At 35.7% G+C, this 15,321-nt stretch overlaps 1 protein-coding gene across 5 annotated transcripts in view; it reads right to left on the bottom strand.

Moving 5' to 3' along the window:
• Positions 1 to 263: 263 nt before the first annotated feature.
• The window catches only part of FAM133B (family with sequence similarity 133 member B), a 30,275-nt gene continuing 15,217 nt past the window's right edge, over positions 264 to 15,321 (bottom strand). For 2 of the 5 annotated variants that reach the window (XM_054237775.2, XM_078342762.1), the window contains 4 exons: positions 14,856 to 14,906; positions 8,147 to 8,239; positions 5,127 to 5,178; positions 264 to 1,835 (listed from right to left, as the gene is read on the bottom strand). In XM_054237775.2, the coding sequence (XP_054093750.1) occupies positions 1,807 to 1,835; positions 5,127 to 5,178; positions 8,147 to 8,239; positions 14,856 to 14,906 (225 nt within the window). In that variant the 3' untranslated portion in view covers positions 264 to 1,806. The remainder of the gene's footprint in view (positions 1,836 to 5,126; positions 5,179 to 8,146; positions 8,240 to 14,855; positions 14,907 to 15,321) is intronic. The other 3 variants (XM_002751605.6, XM_054237776.2, XM_054237774.2) reach the window with 2 other exon arrangements.

Raw genomic sequence — 15,321 nt, 5'->3', positions numbered from 1 at the left:
TTTTCATGAACAACAATTCTAGAAAACTTTCTTCTGGATGTAAAATGTCCCTCAAGTTTTCTGAGTATTCAAAAGCATACAGATATCTTTTATGATGAAACAGTATGTAGTTTTGAGTATTAAATTTAAAGAAACCAAGAATTTTTTTTTTTTACAGCTAAAAATTTAGGGATATGTCTTACCTATCTACAACTTAACATCTAGGAGTGTTTCTTATCCTTGTAAGTTTACTTGCAGTCCAAAGGGAGCTAAGAACACTGCTATTTTTAAGTAAAATAGCTATTTATTCAGCCTGTTGTCATGCCAACATGTTCTGTGCATATGCCACTATAATTAGCACACCCTTTGTAATAGGCAAAATTGTACATCAAGTTGTATTTCACGTTACCTGATTATATAAAAATGAAAATGAATTATCAATTCCTTTTAACATTCCTAGTAAACAATTCAGAAGTAGATATGAGGCACAAAATCTTAGTAAAATATAACACAGGAAGAGCAATAATGTAACTCTTATTTAAATTCAACTTGTCATAACTTGTTATTAATATACAAAGACAAAAAACTTTTAAAACATTACATTTACTAAGATTCTGGCAATAAGACACAGCATACCAGGCTTGCCACTCAACTTGTTTATGGTAAGGTAAGTCTCAGCTTCAATATGAAGCTTTTTTTTTTTTTTTAAATCAAAACCCTGCCTTTTACATGCTAAATATCTTGGCAAGCAGGCCGTTAAACATAGTAACGAACTTAAGACAGCAAGAGTGAGGAGTTAACAAAAGCTAAATATTGCAGCCTAAACAAAATTCATACAAAAAATAAACTATCACTGGTTACATAAAATTTTCCTGACTGGTTAAAACTTATTATAAAACATGCATTTTAGAATCTTTAGCTATCAAGTTCAAAAAGTACCAGTGTCTATTTAAAATAATTCCTCTCCCAAGCCAAAGTATAATCAAAATTAATTCAAATGACATAACACATTCTAATGTTAAAAAATATTCATATTATTGAAGTGGAGGTAAATCCCAGAGCTTTTGGGGCTTTCTCATGCTGCAAATGGCTGTTTCTCTGGTTCACTCAAAGCAGCATATGACAGCATCCAAGGATGACATTAAGCTCAGTAAAGGGCAAGACTGCTGGTAGCCAGCTCTGACCTCCCAGTGAAGCATGGCTACTGTGTCCACAATACAAGATGTGTGAAGATCAAAGGCACACTATTCTGCTAGTTAAAGAGATAGCAAACCACCCCCCTCAACCCTAAAAGCTCCTTCCCCAGGTAAATAAAAGTATACGAGGGGAAAAAAATTAAAATACACTTATCTACAGAGTAAGGGTTCTGAAATATTAATGCAATCCCTCCTTCAAAAATTTTAACTAGAGTCATCTGGTCATTTCTGATTACATCTTAAAGGTGTATCCAGATTCAATTTCTGTTGCTTTATCCTTAGACACTTCTAGTCCAGAGTATTAATTTTATTCCCAAATATCTTAACCACTAGTACAACTGCAGTGTATTATCTCCCAGAGTTATCAAGCACTGAAAGAAATAGATGTTCAAGCAGCAGGCAACACTTATGGCCCTTTCACACAGTGGCATCTGAGTGGCTACTGAACAGTCCAGGAATAATTCTAAAAACAAGAAAATTCATGCATTTTAGTAAATATGTTGTAGGTTTCACAGTTGAAATTTCCTCAGACATTGCACTTTCTTTATAAGAGAATCCTGATTTTTCTTAATGTCATGGTGAGTCAGGACTTGAACTAGCAGCCTTCTTTTTCTTCTTCTTACTGTGTTTCTTATGCTTCTTTTTCTTTTTTGTTTTTTCCTGTAAAGATAATTCCAGGTTAGACATTACTATATACAAATATGCAAATTAAAAGCATCTTTACCATGCTTCTTCTAAGCTACTACATAATTATTCCAAACAATCCACACAAACAAGTAAACTACTCAAAACATTTCTTGAAAAGTCTCTACAACCAGTATCATATGAGGACTAAAAGAGTTCTTGTTGATTTTAAAAAAGATAGGGAGAAACTCTTAAGTCATTAGCACATTAACATATTTCTAACAAAATTTCCTGTAGGAAATAATCAATTGAATTATGCTCCCAATCACTATATGTTATGCTATATAACTTCTAAAGGTAAAGCAATTGCAGTTACTGGAAAGGAGTAACCACAGAAAAACATAATTGTTTTTATAAAATAGTTTACAGATAGAACAGAAATATTAAATGTGCTACAGGTATTGCGTACTGCTCAGACTGGCAGCACTACTTGAAGTTATCATTAATTATTAAATTAAATTATATTAAAATCAACTAATTAGCACAAACTATCAATGTATAGTTAAAACGTCTATTTTGCTAAGCAAAACAGATGTCTGATTTTTAGAACAAAATGCCACTAAAGCCTGGTAAAAGTAGTTAAACTATGAGTGGATAAAAGAGAGCTGGAGTTTTGTTGAAGTCTGACTCTCCTATTTCTGTAACAGAAGGCGGGACTTTTAGAAATAGAGATATTTGAAAAGGTAGTATCAAATGAGTGATTGCTGCTAGTCTATTGATACTCAAGAGAAGAAAACAAAAAGCAAGAAAGGAGAAGAGACCTATAAGGACGGCAACAGCAGAGTTTCCTATTCATTTCCTATCAGCACTGTTCACTCTCCCCTCTCTCAAAGGCCTCTACCACTCTGTGGCACTAAGCTAATTTTCATTATTCTTTTTTCTACATGTTTAAAGTACATAGAGAACTTTACAGAGTCCAAAATCTTGTAATTTGGGCTCTTAAAACTAAGTTTTGGGTATAGGCTGCTTTTTCATAAAAGGACAGCTGACCACTTTCTTCTAAAAATAATTTTCTTCTTAGCTTCCATTACACCTCTCTGTTGGTTTTCTTCTATTACAAAGACCTCTTCATGTCCTTTGCTGACTCCTCTTCCTCTGTTTAGCTTTTCTGGAGCTTCCTTCCCTTGTTTTCCACACACTCTCCCAGTCACATGCTTTATACCAATGATGCCCAATCTTTATATGCAGTCCTACACTTTGACCTCAGGACTGAAAGTGCCTCGTTAACAGCTCTACCTGGGATGTCTAGGAGACATATCTGAAATTTCCACAACAAAAGGCTTCATTTTTCTCTCCAAATCCTCAGCCATCTTAGTAACTGGCACCACTAATCTGTCATTTTGCTTAAGTCAAAGAATCTAGGCTATCTTTGATTCTGCTCTTTGCTTTAACTAGACTGCATCCATAGCAGGCAAATCTTACCATTTAAGTAGAAAATATATCTCAAATCTATCCTTGCCAGTCCAACTCCATTACTATCACTGCAGTACAAACATCATTCCTCATTTGTGCCCACTTATCTCCTCTACCAAAGCATTTACAAAATGGAAAATATTTAGGTCACCTCTTTGTTTAAAACTCTCAAAACAGCTTCCTGTAACATTCTGATGAAATGTACTCTGCTGTGTGATGTAAGCAGGCCTCTGCTTACTTCCCACCCTCATTGTATGGAATTCCTCTCTCCTCACCAGTCTTATACCACTTACGTTCTCTCAGTCCTTTAAATATATCAAACTTAATCTCACTATAGGTCCTTAAAAGCTATTCTCTCTCCCTAGGATATTCTTTCCTTTGATCTTCACATGGTTGGCTCTTTCTTGTAAATCAGATTTCAGCTTAATTTCACTTCCTCAGAGAGGATTTCATGAGGTCCTCCCCACAATCTCTCTCTCACGTGTCATACTCTTCTATCTTGTACTCCACTATATTAAAAGATTCAGAAAACTGCCTACATAGAGACGCTTCATATGTACACACTAGCTGAAAGCATGAAACAGTGAAAAGTATGCAAATAGTAAGTTGCTTATATCTTAATTAATTAATCCAAACCACAGACCAAAGTTGTCTTCACCAAAATTACTTAAACAATCAGGAAAAAAAAATTATTTGTCATCGTGGGTTTGCAGCACATAAAACGTTATTTCTGAATCGTACAATACTAGGTAAGCCTTCCTATCAGAGAAGGCACCTCATTTTTAGAGTCAGGGAAATTCAGGAAAGGGGTTATTCAAATCTACAAATGATGATGTTTTCATTTTTCTTTTACCTTTCCCCAAGAAAATGCCTTCAAAGGTCATACCTCACATTTACACTGAGGGCCCCCTAAATTACTTTGCTGATTTTGTATTTGCAATTACTCTTTGAAAATAATCTCTGTTAACCATTTTCTCTTGATTGATCTGCTTCTTGCTTGGATACTACTTCTATTCTCCTTAATTTGCCTCTTTTTTTCTCTTTTCTTCTCAATTTACATTAATTAATAGCAGAGATTGGCTTTCTATCAAAAGAATCATCTTTATTAATGAGTCATTTATAATGTTGTATTCTTGCTTATTTTTTCATTGCAGTTAATACTTAGAGAGGCTTTTTCTGTTATTACCAGATTTGGCTGTTTTGGAAGTAACTACTATCAAAGATAAAGAAAATCACCGTACTATGGTCTCTTAAGAAAGTCAAACAGCATTTGAGCTTATAATTCTTCTTCTTTTTTTTTTTTTGAGACAGAGTCTTGCTCTGTTGCCCAGGCTGGAGCGCAGTGGTGTGATCTCTGCTCACTGCAACCTGTTGCCTGGGTTCAAGCGATTCTCCTGCCTTAGCTTCCTGAGTAGCTGTGATTACAGGCGCCTGCTACCACACCTGGCTAATTTTTGTATATATATATATTTTTTAGTTAATTGATTTTTTTCTCTTTTCCTCTACACCTAACCAGTGTACACATATATATATTTTAGTAGAGATGGGGTTTCACCATCTTGGCCAAGCTGGTCTTGAACTCCTGACCTTGTGATCCACCATGGCTGGCCTGAGCTTATATTTCTAACAGTAAAATACTGAAGTGAAAACAGGACATGCTTGCTACCAGGGTATTCTTTATTTTTCCAGAACCATTTTAACTTTCTCCTACCAATTAAGTGAAGCTGCTTAACACCACACCTTTCCCAACAAATACTTATATGGTCCCAGTAAATCCAATCAAGCTTTACCATGACCCATTTTATATTAAACCAAAACACCTATACTATTGTCTGTAAAAATGTTAAGAGATACTTGCTGTTGCTTTTTCTCGTTCTTCACTGCTTTTCTTCTTTTTGGCTCGTACCTAAAAAGTTTAAATTTTTGTGGAGAACAGAAGACAAACATGTAATTTGCACTCAAGGCATTTTTATTTCAATCTCTATCTTGCATCTTCGAAATGTAAATGTAAAAAACATTTTGACAATCACAGGACATTTAAAATAACTCCTGTTATATCTCAATGAGGTTTCAATAAAGAACACATAAAGAAAGGACAATAAAGCTGTGAAATCTCTAGACACCTTCTCTTATATTCCCTTTCAGCACCTAAAAAAAATGTGGTACAGCGGAAAAAAACATGAGCTCCAGACTAAGTGCGGTGGCTCTCGCCTGTAATCTCAGCACTTTGGGAGGCCAAGGTGGGAGGCTCGCTTCAGCCTAGGAGTTCAAGGCCACCCTGAGGAACATGGTAAGACCCCCCTGTTTGCACCACGGCACTCCAACCTGGGTGACAGAGTGAGGCCTTGTCTCAAAACACAAAATAAAACATCAGCTCTGAAATGAGACAAATTCCAAAGTCTGAATCCTATCTCACTCTAAACGTCTGTAAAATGGAGATAATATTCACCTTCAAGGGGAAGTGCCTGAAATATAGCAGGTATTTCTCTCACTCTATGGTGCTCAACAAATGGTAGCTCTATATTCAGTGTAGTTAGTATAAGCCAAGAGATTAAAATTCTTCTAAGTAAGAATTATCATCCCATTTATATTTTATTTCAATCTTTTTGAGTGTGGTATACTAGATTTAAATTAAACTGAGGCTGGGAGTAGTGGTTCATGCCTGTGATCCCAGAGCTTTGATAGGCCAATATGGTAGAATTACTTGAGGCCAGCAATTCAAGACCAGCCTGGGTAACCTAGTTAACTCCACCTCTACAAAAAAAATTTGTTAAAAATCAGTGTGGTGTGGTGGCATGTGACTGTAGTCCTAGCTACTAGGGAGGCTGAGGTGGAAAATCACTTGAACCCAGGAGTTCCAGGGTATAGTGATCTATGATTGCACTGTTGCACTCCAGCCTGGGCAACAGAGCAAGAACCTGCCTCTAAAAAAAAATAAGAATAAATAAACTGAAAGTTGCCAAAGCTTATGAATATTTCACGTTAAGTCCAAATGTAAGATATTTCATATTAAACTTGCTATCATGTAGCAGGCAAATGTAATACAATACCAATATATTACATAGAAAGCAATATACCTCAGGTGATCCATCTACCTGGGCCTCCTAAAGCGTTGCGATTACAGGTGTGAGCCACCACTCCTGGCCTAGAAACTAAATTTAAAAAAATAAATTTTTTTTTTTTTAAGAGATAGGGTCTCAATATGTTGCCCAGGCTAGTCATGAACTCCTGGCCTGAACTGATTCTCCTGCAACAGCCTTCCAAATTGCTGAGATTATAGGTACCACAAGAGAGCCACTGTATCCAGTCTCTTGTGCAGGATTTTAAGATACAATGTAATGCCACTGTATGGTTTTTAAAGGGCATATGTTATACACTTGCTAGAGCCTGCATTTTGTTTTTTCTTCTGGTGTTATGGCATTTATTTATTTATTTTTTGAGATGGAGTTTTGCTCTTGTTGCCCAGGCTAGAGTGTAATGGCACGATCTTGGCTTACTGCAACCTCTGCCTCCTGGGTTTAAGCGATTCTCCTGCCTCAGCCTCCTGAGTAGCTGGGATTACAGGCACCTGTCACCATGCCTGGCTAATTTTTTGTATATATATATATATTTTTTTTTTTTTCAGTAGAGATGGGGTTTCACTATGTTGGCCAGGCTGGTCTGGAACTCCTGACCTCAGGTGATCCACCCGCCTCAGCCTCCCAAAGTGCTGGGATTACAGGTGTGAGCCAACGCACCCAGCCTGGCATTACCACATTCAAGCATTTACACTGAAGTACAATTTCATAAGATTATACATTATCATTATTGTTTTTATAGAGATAGGGTCTTGCTATTTCGCCTGGGCTAGAGTGCAGTAGCTATTCACAGGTGAGATCATGGTGCACTATAGCCTCAAACTCCAGGGTTCAAGCAATCTTCTTGCCTCACCATTAGCAACATATTTCATTTCAGGGGCAATTATAAAACATCGCTATAAAATGGAGGCAATAGGATTGTGTGCCACTGTTGCAGACCAAGAACAATGAAATCAGAAAGGAAAGAGGCAGAAACAGATAAAAAGGTAAGACTCAGGGAATGGGGAGATGAGGAATACAGTAGACAGAGACAGAGCTAGGCAGGATCGATGTAGGAGGAGGCTAATATGGAAAGGACTAAGCAATCATGAAAAACAGCTCTTGTAGCAATCTGCTGCCACCCCTTGTAAGCAAGGGTCAGATCTCCAACTTTTTTAGAATATACTATTGGGGGTTAAATATGTTGATTGCTAAAGAAAGGTACAGTTTTAAAAATAAATGATTCTAGGGCAACCATGGCTTTTTTTTTAAATTGTAACACCAAGAAGTATGCAAAATTTAGCCACCATTTACTCGGTTCCACGTATGATGCAACGCCTTTTGTAATTTATTAGCTCATTTAGTTCTCACAATAAAGTAATATGATAGGTTTCCTTCTAACATTTCTTCTCCACCTCATCACTTTTCTACTCCCAAAAAGTAGCGCAAAACAAAGCTAAATAATATCAATTAAACTAAGATAGTATATGCGATGTTCTATTTTAACAATATAGGAGGGGAATGTTGGGTTTCAACATGCTGTATGTTACACTTCTTTCACGTAATAAGAATGGTAGTATAATAAAAAGAAAATATTAGAAGACTAAAAATAACTCAGATTGGAAAGGTATGTGGAAATATGGTTAATTATAAAAACTAATAGATAATTGTCTTCTGGAAAAAAGGAAAACTTATTCCAAAATGAAATTCATACTAGAAAGATGAATAAATATGAAATTTCTTTTTACTGATTCCTATTTATGAAATCAATAACTAAGCATTTTAAAATAGAGAAAATGGATTTGATCATATACTCACCTCCTCAATATACTCTGATTCTGACAAGGACTCAGATGATAAAGGTTTATCTTCAGAATACATCTTTCTCTTTTTGCCGAGTCCTTTAATGTCCTATGAAAAATAAATACATTTATCTTGACTCAAAAAGATACACTTTGTCACAGAGATTTTAAGTTTCTATTTAATTCTGTTAATTGTTACAATTACTCATTTTTATTTTAGAATGTCTAAAAATTGTGACATTTACCAGGATTTAAGTCTTTAATTCCACTAAAGCAATATTAAATAACTTAAAAAGAAATAACGTCAGCTCAGAGGCTGAGGCAGGAGAATTGCCTGAACCCAGGAGGTGGAGGTTGCGGTGAGCCAAGATCGCGCCATTTGCACTCCAGCCTGGGTAACAAGAGCGAAACTCCATCTCAAAAAAAAGAAAAAAAAAAAAAAAAAAAAGAAATAACGTCTCAATTTAGATGTAATATCCTCCTTTATTTTCTTAAATTATTCAGAACAGACTTTTAAACAGTCATATGAAACCATGCAGATGGTATAAGATTTGGTTCCTTTGTATTCTAACTCTTTTATTTCCATCTAGGAATGGATTAGACAGGCCCAGTACTGCAGAAAAGAAAATAAATGGGTAATTATTTGCAATGATCTAAAAGGATCTCTACATAGTAATTACTAAAGTGTTAAATGTAAATTTGTGTTTAAAAAAATTTTAACCTATAAGTATTTTTAATGTTGGAAAAATGAGTAACTCTGGAGAAAGAAAGGGGACCGAGACTGGGAGTAGCACGTAGCGACTTAAATATATATTTGAAGAAATAAAAAATTATAAAAAACACCCAAAGGAAGTATAACAAAATGTTAAGATTTATTAGAGCTGCATAGTGGATATGCTCATTATCATCTTATTATTTTTCATATAACTCTTCTGTATGTCTCAAGTAGTTCATAACAAAAACAAAACTACACAATGGAAAAAATGTTCACCATCTAATCTTACATAAAAATTCAGGACAGCCGGGTGCAGTGGCTCATGTCTGTAATCCCAGCACTTTGGGAGGCCAAGGTGGGCGGATCACCTGAGATCAGGGGTTTAAGACCAGCCTGGCCAACATGGCAAAACCCCATGTCTATTAAAAATACAAAAAATATTTTGTAGTGTAGTGGTGCATGCCTGTAATCCCAGCTACTCAGCAGGCTGAGGCAGGACAATTGCTTGAACCTGGGAGGCAGAGGTTGCAGTGAGCTGAGATCGTGCCACTGCACTCCAGCCTGGGTGACAGATGTTGTTTTGAGACTGTCTCAAAAAAAAAAAAAAAAACCAAAAAAACTCAGGATATAAAACTTTTTATACAGCATGAGTCTAATTTTGAAGACAGACAAAAATGCAGAAAGTAAACTAACAGTGATGATGTCTCTATGGGCTAGATTATAGGTGACTTCCTTTTGTTTCTGCAAACAGCATTGTTATTCTGGCTAAAATGTTAAATGTTAATTGTAAGAAAATGGATCCAAATCTCACTACCAGAGATTAAACATCATTAAGATTTTTGGAAACATCTGTCTACATGTATGTTTACAATACTACATAAATGCTTGCCGTTTGGAACCTGTTCTTCTCACCCAATAACTTTCCATGCCAACTACAACATCATTTATGGCTGCATTTAACATTCACTAAAGGTATATGCCAGAATTTACTTAACCCATCTCCTTCTGGAGGGCAGGCAATGTGGGTTCTTTGCTATTAAAAACAAAGTTGAAATAGAATGAAATGTATGTGAGTGCACACTCTTCAATAATGACTGAATCAAAGACCAACGTAGCCTTCACACAAATGATCATCTTGTTCTCCCACCATCTCCTAAATTGTCTGTCACCCATTTATGAATCACACTTTATCAAGAACCTCCCTCTCAGACTCTTTATCAGTCATATCAGAGAATAGAGTTTGTGTTTTCTTTTAGAATTGCCTAAACGTATATTTGCCAATTTGTCTATGTGTGGTATTTTTTTCCTTATTTAAGATCATTAATCTTTTGTGTTACATATTCTTAAGAGTTTTTCTTAGTCTTATCATTGTATTTAAACTTTGTTCAGTTTAATTTTTATTATCACTTTTTGCCATTCAGAATTTGAAATATGTGGTCAAGTTTCCGAGTTTTGAGGCATAAGCCTCCTCCACCCCAGTATTGTAATAGTCACCCTTTCTCTAGTTGTATTTTCATACATTTAAAATCTCTGACCTTTTTGGGATTTATTTGGCCTTACAGAGTGTCTAGCTTTATGATTTCCAAATGTTAATAATTTTGTTCCAAGAAATGCCTTGTCATATTAAATTCCACAAATTCTCAAATTTTTACCTGGACTCTACGCTGTTTCATTGTTTTATCTATTCCTGTACTAGTACTATACTGTGTTAATTAAAACATTCTTATAATGTTTGAATATCCAGTATGGCAAGTCATACCCAGGAACATGTTATGACTCTCCATTTATTCAGTCTTCATATATGTCTCTGAACAGACTTGTATAGTTTTCTTCAAATAAGTACTGCTTACTTCTTTAAAATTTTCCTACAGATTTTTGGTTACTACTTTAAATGGGATATTTTCTTCTACTGTATTTTCTAATTGAGTATTATAAGCACTTTCAGAACAATTTTAAATAATAAAGGGACTAAAAACAATGATTATGTGGCTTAAAATTAAAGCCTTTATATGACTATAACAGACACAAAAACAAAGTAAAGAGAAGCCGAGGATCAGAGACAATGTTGTTTTGTTCCAACATAAAAATGGACAAAGACAATGAAAGGCAATGCAAAGAAAATAAAATATGAATGGCTAATAAGCAAGTTAAGAAGCTCAACCATTTGTATACATTAAACTGACAATAATGACATCTCCCTGGATTGATAAGTATGTGAAATAAGGGTAGTTTTATACGCTACCAGCAAGAAAGCAAAATAACAAGCACTTGGGCAAGCAAAATGTTGACAAGTTACATGTGTATAGATATCCTAGAACTTAGAAATTATAGACCAAAGTAGCCTTTAGAAAATTAACAGTAACTGGCCAGGCGTGGTGGCTCATGCCTGTAATCCCAGCACGTTGGGAGGCCGAGGTGGGCGGATCACGAAGTCAGGAGTGTGAGACCAGCCTGGCCAACAAAGTGAAACCCCACCTCTACTAGAAATACAAAAATTAGCCGGGCAAGGTGGCGTGGACCTATAATCCCAGCTACTCGAGAGGCTGAGGCAGAAGAATTGCTTGAACCCAGAAGGCGGTGGTTGCAGTGAGCCAAGATCGCGCCTCTGCACTCTAGCCCCGTGACAGTGTGAGGCTGTCTCAAAAAACTAAAAAGAAAAAAAAAGAGAAAAGAAAATTAACAGTAACTGTGGAAGAGGAGAAATGGGTAAGAAATATTCACAGTAGCACTGTTTGCATTACTGAAAAATGAAAACAATCTAGATGTCCATAAATAGGAGAATGAAGAAATCATTTGTAGTGAATTAATTAATAGAATACCATTAGCAAAAGAAATGAACTTGAAAGTATCGATAAGGATAGATGTCAACAGTAATGCTTAATGAAAAGAAACAAGTTTCAGAAGGAAACACAATGATACCATTTTGAAAATACACAATATTCTTCCCACTCCACTAGGTATACCTAGTTTAAAAAAAAAAGAAAACACAATATTCTTTTATTTATGAACACATACTAATATAATAAAAGTGTATAAATGTGGATGGGAAAGACATACAGTAGTTTTAGGATGAGCTGCCTCAGAGGAAGAAATGAGAGTCTGGGGACTTTTTTTTTTTAAGAGATAGGGTTTTACCCTGTCATTCAAGCTGAAGTGCATGATCATCAACTCACTGTAATCTCCAATTTCTGGGCTTAAGTGATCCTCTCACTTCAGTTTCTGGAGAAATTAGGACTACCACGCCTGGCTAATTTGTTTTCTTTTTGTAGAGATGGGGTCTCACTATGTTGCCCAGGCTGGTCTCGAACTCCTGGCCTTAAGCAATTCTCCTGCCTCAGCCTCCCAAAGTGTTTGGATTACAAGCATGAGCCATTGTACCCAGGTGCCCAGTCTTTTTTTTTTTTTCCCTTAACATAAAACAAGACCTGAAATCAATGTAAATCATTTATTAATTCTAACTGGTACATATATTAATTTTTGTTGATTATATATGTGTATATTACTCTGTATCTAATAGTTTAAGTACTTAAAAATCACAATGCAGTTTTAATATTTCATGTTTCTACATTACCAGATTTAATTTCACATACACATATATATGTGTAAAATTATATATATGTGTGTATAATGGTTTTGAAAATCAGGAATTAATGCTGAATTACATCACATCCTTCTGGCAACTACTGAAATTATCATATGGTTTCTTTCCTTGATCAGTTAATATGACAAATTATATTAATAAGTTATCCCTGAAATCTTAAAATTGGTCATTAGTTTCCTTTTTAAGTGTCTTTTTAATTTAAATTTTATTTTTTTTAAATTTAGAAACAGAGTCTCTCTCTCTCTCTCCCAGGATAAAGTGTAGTGGCATGACTTTGAACTCCTGGGCTCAGTCTCACAAGTAGCGAGGACTACAGGCATGTGCCATCATGCCTTCTTAGTTTTTGAAATCAATTAATAATTTTTTTAAGTTAATTTTTTATTTGGGTTATATAAACCACTCCTAGGCATATACTCGAGAGAAATGAAAACAGACATCCATACAAAAAGTTGTTTATAAATGCCCATTGCATCATTATAATAGCCAAAAGGTAGAAGCAAAACCAAATGTCCATCAACAAATAAATGGAGAAATCATCAGACAGACAGACACACACACACACACACACACACACACACACACACACACACACAGTTATTTAGCCATACAAAAAACCAAAGTACTAATACATGCTACAACTTGGATGAAATCTGAAAATATTATGCTAGCTGAAAGACACAAAAGGTTGCATATTGTATGACTGCTTTTATATGATACATTCAGAATAGGCAAATCAACAGAGTCAGAAAGCCAAATAGAGGTTGCCAGAGAATGAGAGAGTAGCAGTGATTATTTAATAGATATGGAGTGTTTTCATGGGATGATGAAAAAGTTTTGCAACTAGAAACGGTGGCTGCACAACACTGTAAATACACTAAACACTACTGAATTTTAGCTTTAAAATGTCAATGGTATATTATGTGAACTGCATTTCAGTTTCATTTTCATTGATTGATTGACTGATTGAGACAGAGTCTTGCCGAGGCTGGAGTGCAGTGCTGCGATCTGGGCTCACTGCAACCTCTACCTACCACACTGAAGCAATTCTCCTGCGTCAGCTTCCCGGGGAAGCTGGGATTACAGGCACACACCACCACACCCGGCTGGTGTTTTTTGTATTTTTAGTAGAGACGGGGTTTCGCCATGTTGGTCAGGGTTTCACCAGGTTGGTCAAACTCCTGACCTCATGATCTGCCTGCCCTAGCCTCCCAAAGTGCTGCAATTACAGGCATGAGCCACTGCACCTGGCTTTTATCATTTAAAAAATATATATAAATTCTGAGTAAAATATAGTGACATTGGTCTGTAGTTTTCTTTTATTACCGCCCTCTTTATGTTTTTATTTTTAATAACCAGAATAACAATTTTAAATGTAAACTAGAAATTAAGGTAGGCATAAATTCTGCTTTAACTATATAGATAAGTTATAAATGAAGGTAAAACATCTGTTTATAACAGTAAGAAGATTTTTTCAATTTTATTTATGGCATATTCAATTTGAAAGAGAAATTCATGTTCTTAATTGGAAAGGCCTTCTTCAAAATGATTTAAGAAATCAAAGGAAATAGGCCGGGAGTGGAGAGGCCGAGGTGGCAGATCACTTGAGGTCAGGATCTTGAGACCAGTCTGGCTAACATGGCGAAACCCTGTCTCTGCTAAAAATACAAGAAGTAGCTGGGCATGGTGGTGCACAACTGCAGTCCTAGCTACAGGGAGGCTGAGGCACGAGAATTGCTTAAACCCACGAGTGAGCTGAGATGGCACCACTGTACTCCAGCCTGGGTGACAGAGTGAGACTCCATCAACATAGAAAAAGAAAAAAAAAAGAAATCAAAGGAAATGGTTAATCTGCTAATCTGCATTATTTTGTATTTTTAATCTAAGATACTTCAATCTATACAAATTCAAACTAAGGCTGGAATACTCTTTTGATCCTTTATCTTCAGTAATGAATCCAAATTAAAAATAGCTTTAAATTGAAACAAATATTACAAAATTGTAAGAACTACATCTCTTTTTATTTTTGAGACTGAGTTTCACTCTTGTTATCCAGCCTGGAGAGCAATGGTGCGACCTTGGCTCACCATAACCTCCGCCTCCAGGGTTCAAGCAATTCTCCTGCCTCAGTCTCCCAAGTAGCTGGGACTACAGGCGCGCACCACCATGCCCAGCTAATTTTTGTATTTTTAGTAGAGATGGGGGTTTCACCATGTTGACCAGGATGGTCTCAATCTCTTGACCTTGTGATCCACCTGCCTTGGCCTCCCAAAGTGCCGGGATTATAGGCGTGAGCCACTGCACCTGGCCAGAACTACATCTCTTAAATTAAAAAAGGTACACATTATTGTATTTAAGTCAACTAAGCATTATATTACACACTATCTTGAGGCAATGTAGAAGTATAGTTACCTTTTCTTTCTCAGTTGCATCTTTTGACTTCTTTTTCTTTTTTAAACTATCCTAAATAAAAAAATATATGTATCAATTTTAAATGCTAAGGGCACAGCATTATAGAACAAGGACAAAAATACCCAAAACGTGATTTGCTCTATGACTGAAAAAAGGCTATTCAATCCCAGTACATTATTCCAAAAATTTAAGAGAAATGAATGTTATGTATACATTTGCTTATAAGCAAAAAGCCTTCTTTATTTATTTGGCTGTATACCAAATTTACTCTTAAAATTGTAAGTATTGCCTATAAAACCCACATGGCTTATTTTAAAATAGGACTTTGTGCCATTGCCTTGTTTGCTTATGGTGGTCACATGCACTGGCATTGTAATTTGAGGAGGCAACAATTTCTGCTTTTGAATCCTTTGAGTTCTAGCTATTAATTCTTCCTGTGCCCAGTTTCCTTATCCACTTTATCTGT

The sequence above is a fragment of the Callithrix jacchus genome, chromosome 11, assembly GCF_049354715.1.
Source record: "Callithrix jacchus isolate 240 chromosome 11, calJac240_pri, whole genome shotgun sequence".
Taxonomy (NCBI): domain Eukaryota; kingdom Metazoa; phylum Chordata; class Mammalia; order Primates; family Cebidae; genus Callithrix; species Callithrix jacchus.
The sequence above is the reverse complement of the archived record's forward strand: the minus strand, read 5'-3'. Positions and strand labels throughout refer to the sequence as shown.